This window comes from Arachis stenosperma, chromosome 7 (genome assembly GCF_014773155.1).
Source record: "Arachis stenosperma cultivar V10309 chromosome 7, arast.V10309.gnm1.PFL2, whole genome shotgun sequence".
In the NCBI taxonomy this organism is placed as follows: Eukaryota; Viridiplantae; Streptophyta; class Magnoliopsida; order Fabales; family Fabaceae; genus Arachis; species Arachis stenosperma.
The window spans coordinates 23,934,193-23,948,433 of NC_080383.1; the positions used below are offsets into that span (position 1 = coordinate 23,934,193).

At 43.5% G+C, this 14,241-nt stretch overlaps 1 protein-coding gene across 1 annotated transcript; it reads left to right on the plus strand.

Annotated features, from left to right (window-relative positions):
• The first annotated feature begins 4,112 nt into the window (after window positions 1-4,112).
• On the plus strand, window positions 4,113-5,303 carry LOC130939578 (uncharacterized). The gene is made up of 2 exons (XM_057867670.1): window positions 4,113-4,453; window positions 4,790-5,303. Exons 1-2 carry the CDS (start codon window positions 4,113-4,115, stop codon window positions 5,301-5,303), a joined length of 855 nt encoding a protein of 284 aa, XP_057723653.1.
• The last annotated feature ends 8,938 nt before the right edge of the window (window positions 5,304-14,241 follow it).

Below are 14,241 nucleotides of genomic sequence, written 5' to 3' on the forward strand. Positions count from 1 at the left end.
CGATCTGTTGGGAACCCGACCAACGAACATTGGCGCCGTCTGCGGGGACCCTTTGCCTGAATGGAAGTCGCGCCAGGCCCCGGCGACCGAGCTCGAGCAGCCGGAGCGGAGGGGGCAGCCTCCGTCGCCTCGCAAAGGGGAGGGCGGAGATCCCCCCAACAACACACGAGAACCCGACCATTCGGGGGAACGGGCGGTGATAGTGCCATAATAATGCAGGAGCTACGCCACAGAGTCCAGAACCTAGAGCGACAGCTGGCAGACAGGGAGAGGGACGGATGGTCTACCGATCCGAGCTACACCCCATCTCCCGGGAGCGAGGAGGAGAGCTCTCACCGAAGCCGCTCACGGCGTATATCTGCATCCCGGATGGAAGCAGAAAGCACGCGAGAGGAGTCACCCATTCCGAGAAGACGAAATGACACAGTCATCTACTCTCGCGGCAGACAATCCCGCCGAACGGCAAGAGGCCGTGAAGGCGGAGAAGGGAGATCCGAGAGAACACGACGACATGTGATAATAGGCGTCACACCGTTTCACCGATCTATCCTCGAGGTCCGGTTGCCGAAACACTTCGACAAACCAACGGACATGAGATACGACGGAACACAAGACCCTCTAGAACACCTCACGGCCTTTGAGGCCAGGATGAATCTGGAAGGAGTGGGGGACGAAGTGAGATGCCGCGCCTTCCCGGTAACCCTAGCAGGACCGGCGATCAGATGGTTTAACGGCCTCCCTCAAGGTTCCATCTACAATTTCTCAGATATCAGCCGCGCCTTCTTGGCTCAATTTACAACGCGAATAGCAAAGGCCAAGCATCCTATCAACCTTCTCGGGGTAACCCAGAGACAGGGAGAGCCGACCAGGAGGTACTTAGATCGGTTCAACGACGAATGCTTGGAAATTGACGGCTTAACCGACTCGGTGGCCAGTCTCTGCCTGACGAACGGCCTCCTCAACGAGAACTTCCGAAAACACCTTACTACGAAGCCGGTTTGGACGATGCATGAAATCCAAACGGTGGCCAAAGAGTACATAAACGACGAGGAAGTCAGCCGAGTCATGGCTGCCAATAAGCGGCAGTCCGGTTACGGCCAGGCTCGTCAGTCCGGTGGCGACGGGGAGAGAGCAAAAGAAAAGGCTAGGGAGGAGGCATCAAACAAAGCACCTAGGCCGTTCCCTCGAGTCGGGAAGTTTACTAACTACACTCCACTCACCCTCCCCATCGTGGAAGTCTATCAACAAATAGCTGAAAAGGGAATTCTCCCGAAGCCCCGACCACTCAAGGACCGCACGGGTGGAAACAAGAACCTTTATTGCGATTACCATAAGGGATATGGCCATCAAACACAGGACTGTTTCGACCTGAAGGATGCATTAGAACAAGCGATAAGGGAAGGAAAGCTAGCAGCGTTCTCCCATCTCATCAGGGAGCCGAGAAGGCGTTATCGTGATCAAGACGAGGAAGGCAAGACACGCTCGACCAAGCGGCGACAGGAGCCCGAAGACAGAGACCACGGCCTCACTGTAATAAACGTGGTAACGGCAAAAAATACTGCACCAAAGTCCCGGTCGGCACACAAGAAAGACGCCAAGGTTCTGGCAATCTCATCTCCACCGATGCAGAGTACCAAAAAACCTCCGACCATTTCTTTTGGCCCAGAAGACCAATGGTTTAGCGACGCCCCGGAAAACCCTCCCATGGTCATAACGGCCAGAGTGGGAACCGGCCTCGTCAAACGGATCCTTGTCGACACAGGAGCTGATTCAAACATCATGTTCCGCAACGTGTTCGACGCACTGGGGCTAAAGGATGCCGACCTGACGACTCACCAGCACGGGGTTATCGGGTTAGGCGACCACTTCATCAAACCAGACGGAGTCATTTCCTTACCAATCTCGGTGGGACAGGTGCAAGGCCGAAGATCGGCGATGGCCGAGTTCGTAATCCTCCGAGACTCCACAGCCTACAACATCATCTTGGGAAGAAAAACAATCAATGATTTTGAAGCCATAATCAATACCAAGCTGCTAGTTATGAAGTTTGTCACCGATGATGGATCCATAGGGACCATAAGAGGAGACCTCGAGACGGCGGTCGCTTGTGACAACGCCAGCCTTTCCCTCAGAAAGAAGTCCAAGGAAGCATCTGGCGTATTCCTAGCCGACCTTGACGCCAGAGTAGAGGACAAGCCGAGGCCGGAACCAGAAGGGGACCTGGAGAAATTTAGCATCGGTGACGAAGGGGAAAGTTCAGGTTCGTTAACAAGAACCTCCCACATGAGCTGAAGGGGCCTTTGATTGAAATGATAAGGGCCAACAGGGACTTGTTCGCATGGACACCAGCCGACATGCCTGGCATAGATCCACAAATCATCTCGCATCACCTAGCCGTCAAGCCAGAAGCACGCCCAGTGACTCAACGGAGGAGAAAAATGTCGGCGGAAAGAGCAGAGGAGGTAGCCAAGCAGACGGCCGGCCTCCTAGAAGCAGGCTTCATACGGGAAGTGGACTACTCGACGTGGCTCTCAAATGTGGTACTGGTGAAAAAACACAATGGCAGGTGGAGAATGTGCGTGGACTACTCTGACCTTAACAAAGTATGCCCCAAAGATTGCTTCCCCCTCCCCAACATAGACGCACTCGTCGACGCCGCGGCGGGATACCGGTATCTGAGTTTCATGGACGCCTACTCCGGTTACAATCAGATACCGATGCACCGACCAGACGAAGACAAAACGGCGTTCATAACGCCAGGAGGAACTTTCTGCTATAAGGTAATGCCATTTGGCTTGAAAAATGCGGGGGCGACATATCAAAGGCTGATGAACAGGATATTCCACGACCTCATAGGAAAAACGGTTGAAGTCTACGTGGACGACATCCTGGCAAAAACAACACGACCTGACGACCTCTTAAACGACCTGGCAAGAGTATTTGCGTCCCTCCGTCAACACGGTATGAGGCTGAACCCCCTCAAGTGCGCCTTCGCCATGGAAGCCGGTAAGTTCCTGGGATTTATGATAACTCAGAGAGGGGTAGAAGCTAACCCGGAGAAATGCCAGGCAATACTTCAGATGAAGAGCCCGGGCTGTATCAAGGACGTCCAGAGGTTGGCAGGGCGATTGACATCACTTTCCCGGTTTCTCGGAGCCTCGGCGACAAAGGCCCTGCCATTTTTTAACCTCATGAAGAAAGGGATGGTCTTTGAGTGGACACCCGCGTGCGAAGAAGCCTTCAAACACTTCAAGGAAATCCTGGCGGCACCTCCCGTTCTCGGGAAGCCAAGGGACGGGGAACCCCTATACCTATACCTCGCTATAACAAGCGAAGCCCTGGCCGCAGTACTGATACGGGAGGACGGGAAAGCCCAACAACCAGTCTACTTCATAAGCAGGGCCCTACAAGGAGCAGAATTAAGATATAGCAAGTTGGAAAAGCTAGCCTTGGCACTCCTAACTTCCTCGAGAAGGTTAAAACAATACTTCCAAAGTCACCAAGTGGTCGTCAGAACGGACCAGGGGATCCGGCAAGTTCTCCAAAAACCCGACCTAGCGGGAAGAATGATGACTTGGTCCATCGAACTCTCTCAATATGACATACGGTACGAGCCCCGGCAAGCCATCAAGGCGCAGGCCATGGCGGATTTCTTGGTTGAAGTAACGGGAGATCCAGGCGAAGACATGGGTACACGGTGGAAGCTCCATGTGGACGGAGCCTCCAACCAAACCTTCAGAGGTGCCGGGATCATCCTGGAAAGCCCGATTGGGGTTGTATACGAACAGTCGGTTAGATTCGAATTTCCCATCTCAAACAACCAAGCAGAATACGAAGCCCTCATAGGAGGCTTGACCCTAGCGGCGGAAGTCGGCGCAAGAAGACTGGAAGTATGCAGCGATTCCCAAGTCGTCACTTCCCAAGTAAACGGCAGCTACCAAGCCAAGGACCCCTTGCTGCAGAAGTACTTGGAAAAGGTTAAAAGCTTGAGCCAAAAGTTCGAAGAGGTCACGGTCCAGCATGTACCCAGAGAAAGGAACACACGGGCAGACCTCCTATCAAAATTGGCGAGCACGAAGCCAGGGGTGGGGAACCGGTCTCTCATCCAAGGCATGACAAGGGAACCAGCAATTGCACTACACCTAACAACCCTAAGTTCTTCATGGCTAGATCCCATCACCAACTTCCTAGAACACGGCCAAGTCCCTGGTGATGAAAAGGATGCGGCAAAATTAAGAAGAGAAGCGGCAAAATACGCCGTCATCCAAGGACAGCTGTTCAGAAAAGGGCTTAGCCAACCCCTACTGAAGTGCCTACACCCCGACCAGACGGACTATGTCCTCAAGGAAGTCCATGAGGGCTGCTGTGGGCACCACATCGGAGGCAAGGCCCTAGCAAGGAAGTTAATCCGAGCTGGGTACTACTGGCCGTCGATGATGGCAGATTCCAAAGAGTTTGTTAAAAAATGCATAAAGTGCCAACAGAACGCCAACTTCGCCAAGGCACCGGCCTCCGAGTTAAGCTTGCTAACGACCTCCCGGCCATTCGCTCAGTGGGGAGTCGACCTCTTAGGGCCCTTCCCAGTTGGCCCTGGGCAGGTCAAATATCTCATAGTAGCGATCGATTACTATACCAAATGGATAGAAGCCGAACCACTGGCTAGCATATCCTCGGCCAATTGCAGAAAATTCATGTGGAGGCAGGTGATAACACGATTCGGGATACCAGAAGTCGTCATCTCGGACAATGGCACGTAGTTTACTGACAAGAAGTTCACAGAATTTCTCAGCGGCCTGGGTATAAGGCAAAGGTTCTCTTCGGTAGAACACCCTCAGACGAACGGACAAGTGGAGTCCGCCAACAAGGTTATCCTTTCAGGGTTGAAAAAGAGGTTGGACAATAAGAAGGGTGCTTGGGCCGACGAGCTAGCGTCGGTCCTCTGGTCTTACCGAACAACCGAGCAGTCCTCCACCAAGGAAACTCCTTTCCGATTAACGTACGGGGTAGATGCGGTAATACCCGTAGAGATCGGTGAACCGAGTCCGCAATTGCTTTTGAAAGGAGTGGAGGAAACTGTAGAAAAGGACCTGATAGATGAAGCCCGGGAAATGGCCCATTTGACAGAAACGGCGCTAAAACAAAGAATAGCTCTGCGATACAACACCAAAGTGCTCAAGAGGGAATTTGGGCCTGACGACCTCGTCCTAAGGCGGAATGATATCGGCCCACCGACCCCCGGAGAGGGCAAGCTAGCGGCAAACTGGGAAGGTCCCTACAGAGTCAAAAAGGTGATGGAAAAATGAGCCTTTAAGTTAGAAAGGCTCGATGGCAAGGAGGTCCCAAGGACATGGAACGCGGACAACCTTAGAAGATTCTACTCCTAGAGGACGGAGCGACATGCCGGCTAATATAGCTAAGTAGTCAATTTGTCATTTATAGTAACTTTCAAGTCCTTTATGTGGTTACCGAATAAGATATACTTGTGCAAATTCTCCACCATATTTTATCTCCGCTTTTCAGATAAAACATCCCGTCATGACTAACAACGACATGCGACCCGGGACTGATCACCCCGGGAGGTCATCTACCACCGTTGTAACAAATAACTACACGAAAGGCCACGGGCCGCCGGTCTAAACGGCTTCAAACCAAAGACGGTTAATAGGAACAATAACACGATCAGACGAATAAACTACAACTATAAACCAAAACGGTTATAAACAATAACGCACTCGGACAAATAAGGAAAGGTTTATCGCGACAACACGAGCAAGCGACCAAAAAAGGTCATTGTTCACAAGCCAAAAGTAAAACGGCTAACATCAAATAGTTCACAAGCCAAAAACGGCAAAAACTAAAATAGTTTACAAGTCAAAACAAAGCGGCTAAACAGGAACTGTAAACAGAAGGATCACTTCATGGGGGCATCAACAACCTTGCCGTCATGGATAACCTTGCGGACACCGATCGCCGACGTGTCGACCTCAGGGGCAACAATCTTAATTTGAGCTTTAAGGGCTTCCTCGGTAGCCAGGATCGCACCCCTGCCCTGTTTGACGACGTCCTTGTACTTCGCCTTCCATGTCGACAGTTCGGCCTCCACGGCCCGCTTCTCTCCCTCAACTTCGGCCACACGCTTTTGCGCCGCGCCGACTTGACCTTCCAGAGCCATATCGCGCTCGACCAAACGTTCGATCGTCGCGTCCGACTCTTTCTGTTTCTTCTCGGCAGCTGTTAACTTTTGTTCAGCGGCGGTAGCTTTCTGCTCAGCGGTGGTGGCTTTCTTCTCGGCGGCATCCAACTTTTCCGAAGATTGAGTCAACTGCTCCTGGAGAGTTTCCACTTCACTTTTTAATTCATTGTTGGCCTTCCCACTAGCTTCCAACCTCCTGCGGAGGGACTCCATCCCGGACAGCTCAAACTCAGCCTTCCGGGCTATCACAGCACCCCGCAGAAGTGTTCGGTACATCCACCTCGCTTGCCCGGAAAAGGAAGACTCGTGGAAGTACTCCTCGGTGCCAGGGATCAGTTGGGTATCTATAAAGTTGCTTGCATCGAAATTCCTCTCCATGACGGTGAGGACCCCCTCGGGACTAGAAGACGCCTTCCTTTTCCTTTTAGGGGTGGGGACCACCTCCACGTCGTTGTCAGGGGCAGACGTCGAACCCCCTTGGCCTACCACTTCGCGAGGAGGAGAGGCGTGAACCGTCTTCTCGACCTCGACCTGGGCAGCTTGGGTCGAGGCCCCAGTTCCCCCAACCACGACCTCCTGCCCTGAAGTAGTATTGTCCTCGGGGGGAACTGTAGACGTCTCAGGAGCAGATTGGTCATTATCCTCTTCATCATCACCGCCGCCAAGGAAAGTCTGGAACAAGTCGGAAAGACCCGTCACCGACGCAGACATATCCACTGCAGGAAAACAGAGAAGGTCGGTTAATCGTCACACAATATCAACAAAAGGGAAAAAGATAAAAGGAAAAGTGAAAAGCTCCTCACAAATATAATTACGGCCGGACTCCCGGTCACCCATGAGGAGATGGGGATTTACTGGGTTCTTCCCAAAAACTGCGTTTAGCACCTCGGCGATCTGCTTATCTACTGCCGACATGCTTCTATAATTTACCTTAATAAAACTATTGGCCCCTGCCTCGAAGCTCCAATAAGTCGGGATAAGCCGTACCCCCTCCAAAGACAACCAAAAGGGGTGACGATCTTTGGCCGGACGGACCTTAAAATACTTGTCCTTAAACCCATGGTAAGAATCTTCGAACAAACCGAAAATCTTCCGACCCTGGGCAGCCCGGAAGGACATGAACCCTTTTCTATGTTTCCCCTCCTTGGAAGGGTTTGTGAGGGTGAAGAAAAAGAGGAAAACATCCACGGACACCGGCAGTTCGAGATATTCACAGACCATCTCGAAACAGCGGATCGAAGCCCAACTGTTCGGATGCAACTGCGACGGTGACACGGAAATTCGGTTTAAGAGCGCCATTTGAAAGGCTGAGAACGGAATGCGAACTCCGACTTGAGTGAACATGGCTTTGTAGAACCAAATCCAGTCGGCGACCTGGCGGGGTTGGAAGTTGATTTCGTACAATCGCTCGTGAGGAGCCGGGACGAAAACGTCGTAATTGGCCTCCTCGTCGGTCCCGCCGCACAAATACCCGGCTTGTCGGAACTCGGTGAGCTCCTCCTCGCCCATTTGATTGGGTGAATCCCTTATATCAGAGACGACCCAAGCATATTGGTCGTACGCCGCAGGGTTAACGGATGCCCGGGAGACCGTGCGAGCCATACCTACATGGGGGTACCATCCAGTTAGTCTAAGAGATCGGTTGCTCAGGCCGAACACAAACATCACCCCCACGACTTCCCGACTAAGGCTAAACAAGACTGAATGACTAAAAGAACGAGAAAAGGCCTACCCTGGAATGGTACTTTCCCCTCTAACACACCTACTCGCAACTAAAAGGCTACGCAGTAACGTCAAAAAACCAAATAACAAGCATACAGAAATAATGCATAAAAAGGAGGTTGATCAGAAAGTTACCTAAATTGATGGAAAGGAGATGGAGTTGCAAGTCTGGGAAAATGCAGGATAGATGAACGAAGGTACAACAATAATACTCTGAAATCTTGTAACAGGGAAGAAGAAGAAGAGAAATGGGAAGTGTGATAAAACACAGAAGCACAAAACCGACTGTTTAAAAACTGCTCCCCCAAAGCGCGAAAACACCTGGGGGCAGAATAGTCTTTTCAAACGGGGTTTTTTCCACCCCATTATGAGCATTCAATGCTCGGCACGGGAAACGGAGCGACGAAACGGTTGCCTACGCAAACCAAGGGACACGCGCGTTGGGAGCGCATCCTCCCCACGAGCGGCCGACCAGACGACATGTGAAACTACACGCCATTGGTAGCTCCCACGACCACCATTGGCGCGTGGGGGCACTGTTATGGCCCGGCCCAAGGCCCACACGGGTCGACCTGACCCAAGTTCTACCCGACCCGGATGCCTGCACTCCAGCCGACCCGGACACGCGTCCTGTACGACTCACACACGGCTGCAGGGCAGCGTCCTTGGAGAATTGGGCCTGACCTCACTCGGGGCCCACTACTGACATGTATAAAAGGGGAAGATTGGCTCTTCCCCCGAGGTACGTCATATCTTTTCAACCCTTCATTCTGCTCACCTGCACATTGCTGACTTAAGCGTCGGAGTGTCTTTGCAGGTGACACCCCCCCTCGACCATTCACCAGCACAAGTGCTCGCTAGCTCGGCAAACCCACAATCAGCGCGACCAAGGCTAAGACATCCTCACCTATCCACCCTTGCATCTTCTGTCCACCCGATCTGTTGGGAACCCGACCAACGAACAAAAAGTATGAATAACAATGATTCAGAAAGAGTGGAATACAATTAGCTATGGAAGTGTTTAAGGAAAATAGATCGGCAATAATTTGGAAGGTGTAGTAGTGTGAGTTATGTGTTAGACTAAAAAGAGAAATATGTTTCCAAAACTCATTATTGTTATCCTTTTTGTATATTTATTTTATAAGTATTATGATGTTATTTCTTCTAAAAAATTGAAATTAATAAAAATAAAGAGACAATATAAATATTATATTTCTAATACTTTTTTTTAAGAAGAACCTTTTTTTTTGAGTTTGTTTAAATTTGTTTGTATAGGCTTTCATTTTTTTATTTGTCTCGTGTTATTTTTTTATTCACTAAAGATCAAATTTTAAATCTTTCAAATATAGAATTTTAATACTGTGTCATGATGTTACTTTTTTAAAAATTTGAATTTATAAAAAAATAGTATAAGTAATTATATCTCTAATAATAAAATAAATATAAATGTCATTGTAAATTTCATCATCCTTTATTTTAGGTTTAAGTACGATTTTGGTATCTAATGTAGAGGCTGAAAATTTATTTTGTCTCTGGCCTTTTTTGCTATAAAATGGTCTCGAAGGTTTCAGTTTGTTTTAAAATCGTTCTTTTTACCAAATTACTTCTAACTAAAAAAGATATAAATAAAATAAAAGAAAAAGAAAAAAAAAGAAAGAAATGGAACGACGAGAGGAAGAAAGAGAATTGGGGGGAGGGAAGGTAGTGCTGCCGCATTGCCGTCTGTGATGGAGAGAACGGAAGGGGAAACAGAGAGCAAGAGAGGAGAAAGGGAGAAGAGAGAGATCGGAAGGGAGAGGGAGATTGCGTTCAACGTCACCGCTGCCGCCACTCGCGTGCCGCTCGCCATTTTTGCACTTCTTCCTCACTCAGTTGTCGTTTCTCCTCGCCGTTTCTGTTTTTGCTTCTGCTTCTGGTTTTGTTTTTGTTATTGTTTTGATTTTATTATCCATTGTTGTTGTTGGTGTTGTTCTTTTAATTGTTGTTGTTTTATTGTTGTTGTTGTTTCAATGCTTCTGCATTCTGTTTCTGCATTCTGTTTCTGTCTGCTTCTGTTTCTGTATTTGTTTGTATTTCTGCACCTCTGCATTTGATTTATTTTGGGAAAGAAGGGGAAGGGTATTTTTGTCCGAAAGACAATTTTAAAATAAATTGAAACTTTCGGGACTATTTTGTAACGAAAAAAATGTCAAAAACAAAATAAATTTTTGGTCTTTACATTAGGAACTAAAATTATACTTAATCTTCTATTTTATATATTATACTATTAAAAATTTTTTAAATATACTTAAAATACTAGTGTTCTAGTAATTTTAATAATTGATTTTAATTAATATATATTATATATATTTTTTATATAATCAAGATCAAGGATGAAAACAATTGACATAACAATGTTTCAGCTTTTTATTCAGGTACACTTCAAATTTTTCCAATACTAGCATAGTGATAAATAAACAATAAAAATAATAAAAGTGAGTTATCTTATCATTAGTCAATTAAACAAGCCATAATGCATGACACATCATATCATACATATATATACAAAAGTAGAAGCGTGTGGGGTCACTAATATGGTGACACTATTTACGTTTCTGAAAACAAGCATTCTTGTGCAAATGTGAATGTAGTAATAAAATGATGAAAGAGATGGTGGTGCATTTGCATCAGTGTGTGGTTAATTTATTTAAGAGCAATGCTAGGGCCAGCAATTTTTGTGATTGTTAGTCATTAACTAGCCATCAATAATAATTTGATGGTGTGAGATTAGTGTGAAATTTCATCCAGTGGCTCATATTTTTCTACTGGTTACATGCTGGCCAAAATTCAATAAAACTGCTGACTAGACTTTTCCTTTATTTAAATAGGATGCTTGAAAAGAATATAATAAAAAACATATGATTAAGACACAAAATCCATTGTGTCAATACTGCTAAGTTTCAAAAACATTTTACAGAATTTTATTGGGTGTCTTCTTTGGATGCCTCCAATCCATCCTCACGGGGAATGGATTCTCTCTAGTTTCATTTTCTCTCTCTGATCTTGATTTGGCTTCTGTTACAAAAAGTTAAATTAAATTTGGTTTTAGTATAGGTGCTGTATTATTAATAAAAATAAAAGTGTGCAATTTGTTTATGGTTTTTCAATTCATAATCAACCCAAATGGTACAATTGTACAAACTTTTAATTTCGAGTTGTATGATCATTTCTGTTAGTTTTTATCTGATTGGACTACGAAATGATTAATTAAAATGCTAACACAGAAAGTATAACATAAATAAAAGGTAAAAACTCATGTGCAGTCGATTTTATGTAAAGTTGATAGTTGAGAGTCGTTAAATAATATGACTGATTTAATTAAATTTTTATCTAACGGCTCTCGACTATAATTTCACGTAAAGTCGATTGTACCTAAATTTCTACCTAAAATGATAGGAAAGTAGAGTTGGAAATTATTATGTGGTGGCATTTGTTATTTTGTGGGTACCATTTCAAAAGAAATTTAAACCGGTATGCAGAAAATCAACCAGTGTATTTTCGTCTTCACTTAATTATAATTTTTTAATCTAGGGCACACTTATCAAAATCTCAACGTCTCATTGTAATTAACTGCCGGTAATAATAGAAAAATAATAATCTAAATTATCTTATTTAAGTTAATTTTTATAATTTTACGTATGTAATATTTATAATTATACGGCTATTATATTTAAAATTATTCAATTATTCTAATTATAATTAAATAATATAAAATAAGATCATTTTAGACTATTTTAAAATGATTTTTTATTAATTATATTAGATATATATTAAAATTAATTATTAGTATAAAATATATATTAAAATATAAAATATATATTAAAATAAATTAATAATTAATAATAATTAATTTTAATAGCTGATTTTAATATATAAATATTATTTTTTATTTTCTATATGCTTAAATGAAGTTAACACAATCTACTTTTAAGCAATTAACTAACTAGGAACCCATTAAACTAGATTGTCGATCCTGAGTTTAATAACTACACTCAATGACTGAAGTGAAGTTAATCTTGTTGCTTACCTTATATAAGTAAAGATTTAAATGTTAAAATTGTTAAATTTATTAGATTTATATCAGTAACTAGAACACCAAATAAATAAAATGGTAACATATATTTTTTATTTCTGAAATTTGTCAAAAATTTTAAAAATATTCTTAAATTTTATTTTGTTTTAATTTTATTCAAAAAAAATTTATTTGTATTCAGTATTAATTACATGAAAACTAAATTTTAAAAAAATTTATGACTAATCCAATAATAATATATGATAAATATGTTTAATTTGTTTATATTAAAAATTGTTTTTGTAAAATTATTTTTGAGTGTCATAATTTATTTTAAAAATTAGTCATTAGAATAAATTTGATTCAAATAAAAAATTTTTAAAATAAAATAAAATTTAAAAATAAAAAAATACTTTACCCTAAATAAAAATAGTGCACTTGTTAGACGATATTCTTTAACAAAAGATCCTATTGCCTCACAAATTGTATGACCTCAAGTTTGGAAGTATACACTCTCGAATACATTAGGTAAAAGAGAAAGCTATGAATGTATATGTGGATCTGACCCTCATATATATTATATATCTAACTTTATATATCACTACTTAATCATTTCATTATCTTACAGAAACTTCATTAACTTACAGAAAGTACCAGCCTTTAAACATCTAAAATATTTTAATTATGAAATCACCTTTTTTAAAAGTTTAAACTGATAAAAAAATAGATGAATAATTATATTTTTAATATATTATATTGAAAAATAATCTTTTTTTTTAAATTTTAGCATGGAATTTTTTTTCTTTTTATTTATCTTATATTATCAAATTTTAAATTTTTTAATCATAAAAAATTTAATATTATATTATAAAATTATTTCTTCTTAAAACTTAAAATAATAAAAAAAAATCATTATTAATCTTTTGCGGGTTGTAGCGCTCAATGCAGGATGGATGAAAAACCCTAGATGAGAATGTTGGCGTGGCAAGAAGGCACAAAATCTATATAGGCCAATGTGTATCTATATTATAGACTATAGTAGTATTGGTATATTTTCTTTTATTTCCTGAAAAGAAAACTGTGCACATCACATGTACACCAAACCTAAGTGACATTGCATACATATATTCCATTGGAAGAGTGGTGCTTATTAGATGATAGCGACGAAAGCTTTAGCATTCATGGGTCCAATGTGTAGTACATTGTGTACGCGCAAGAATCTGCTTTGCTATGCATCTGTTTGAAAATTAAGTTTTAGTTCAAGCTCATGACTACTCATCTACTCGGATATATATATGTGTGTGAACCAAACTAATAACAGTTGCATGTCGTTGGGCTGTGGAATATTCTATCCACACGTTGGGAATATGCATGTACACTACAAAAAAAAAAAAGTTTTATGGTCACATTTTTTTGTCACGCTTTAAAAACGTAGCCAAAAGTGGTCAATAGTAACGTTTTTATGAGGGTGACGATTGAATGGACACTTGATCATGTTTTTTCTTGTTATGCTTCAAAATAGTGGCAAAAGGGGTCAATGGCCACGCTTTTATGAGGGTGGCAATTGATTTGAGATTTGACCATACTTTTTTTGCCACGCTTAAAAAGCGTAGCCATAGAGAGAAACAAACACGCTTTTAAAGTATGGCGACAAGGTTTTGTTATCGGGGCATTCTCAAAGTGGGGCCATTTCCTACAACTATTTTGGCCACGCTTCAAAAGCATGGCCAAAAGGTTCCAAAAAAAAAACATTTCAAAGAACTCCTTTCGAAATTACTGAGCTACAATAGCACATCATCTACTCTTCCAAACTTTATCTTTTTCCTTCTTACACTTGCCCTATCTCGTTTAAATAACCCTAAGCCCTCCACGAAGTGATGATTAACCCTAACCTTAACCCTGTCTTCATCGTGCCTCACCCTAACACTCTCTTCATTGCGCCTCATGAAGAACCCCTAACCACGATGAAGAACATCATATCGAAGAACCCCAGCACTCCACGAAATAGCACAGCACTCTGCGAAGAATGTCGCTGGCGTTTGCAATGCCTTCGTCGTCAAACCCTCTTCTGGCACCCCCTAACCCTCCTTTGAGTTTATTCTCTCTTCTCTCGCCACTTTCTCCCTCAAGCTCACTGTGTCTCACCTCTCTCTCCAATATCTTGCTTCTCTCGCAGCCGTTTCGGACTCAAGCTCGTCGCGCTCTATCATTATCGCAAGCTTGGTTGCGCTTCTATCATTATCGGCCGTCAACGCTTTCTTCACCATGAGTTAGT

What these genes read in the sequence shown, in the direction of transcription:
- LOC130939578 (XM_057867670.1), top strand. Translation starts at nt 4,113, where the DNA reads ATGACAAGGGAACCAGCAATTGCACTACACCTAACAACCCTAAGTTCT. An exon ending in ATGATGGCAGATTCCAAAGA is followed by an intron (nt 4,454 to 4,789) that starts GTTTGTTAAAAA and finishes AGAATTTCTCAG; the next exon opens with CGGCCTGGGTATAAGGCAAA.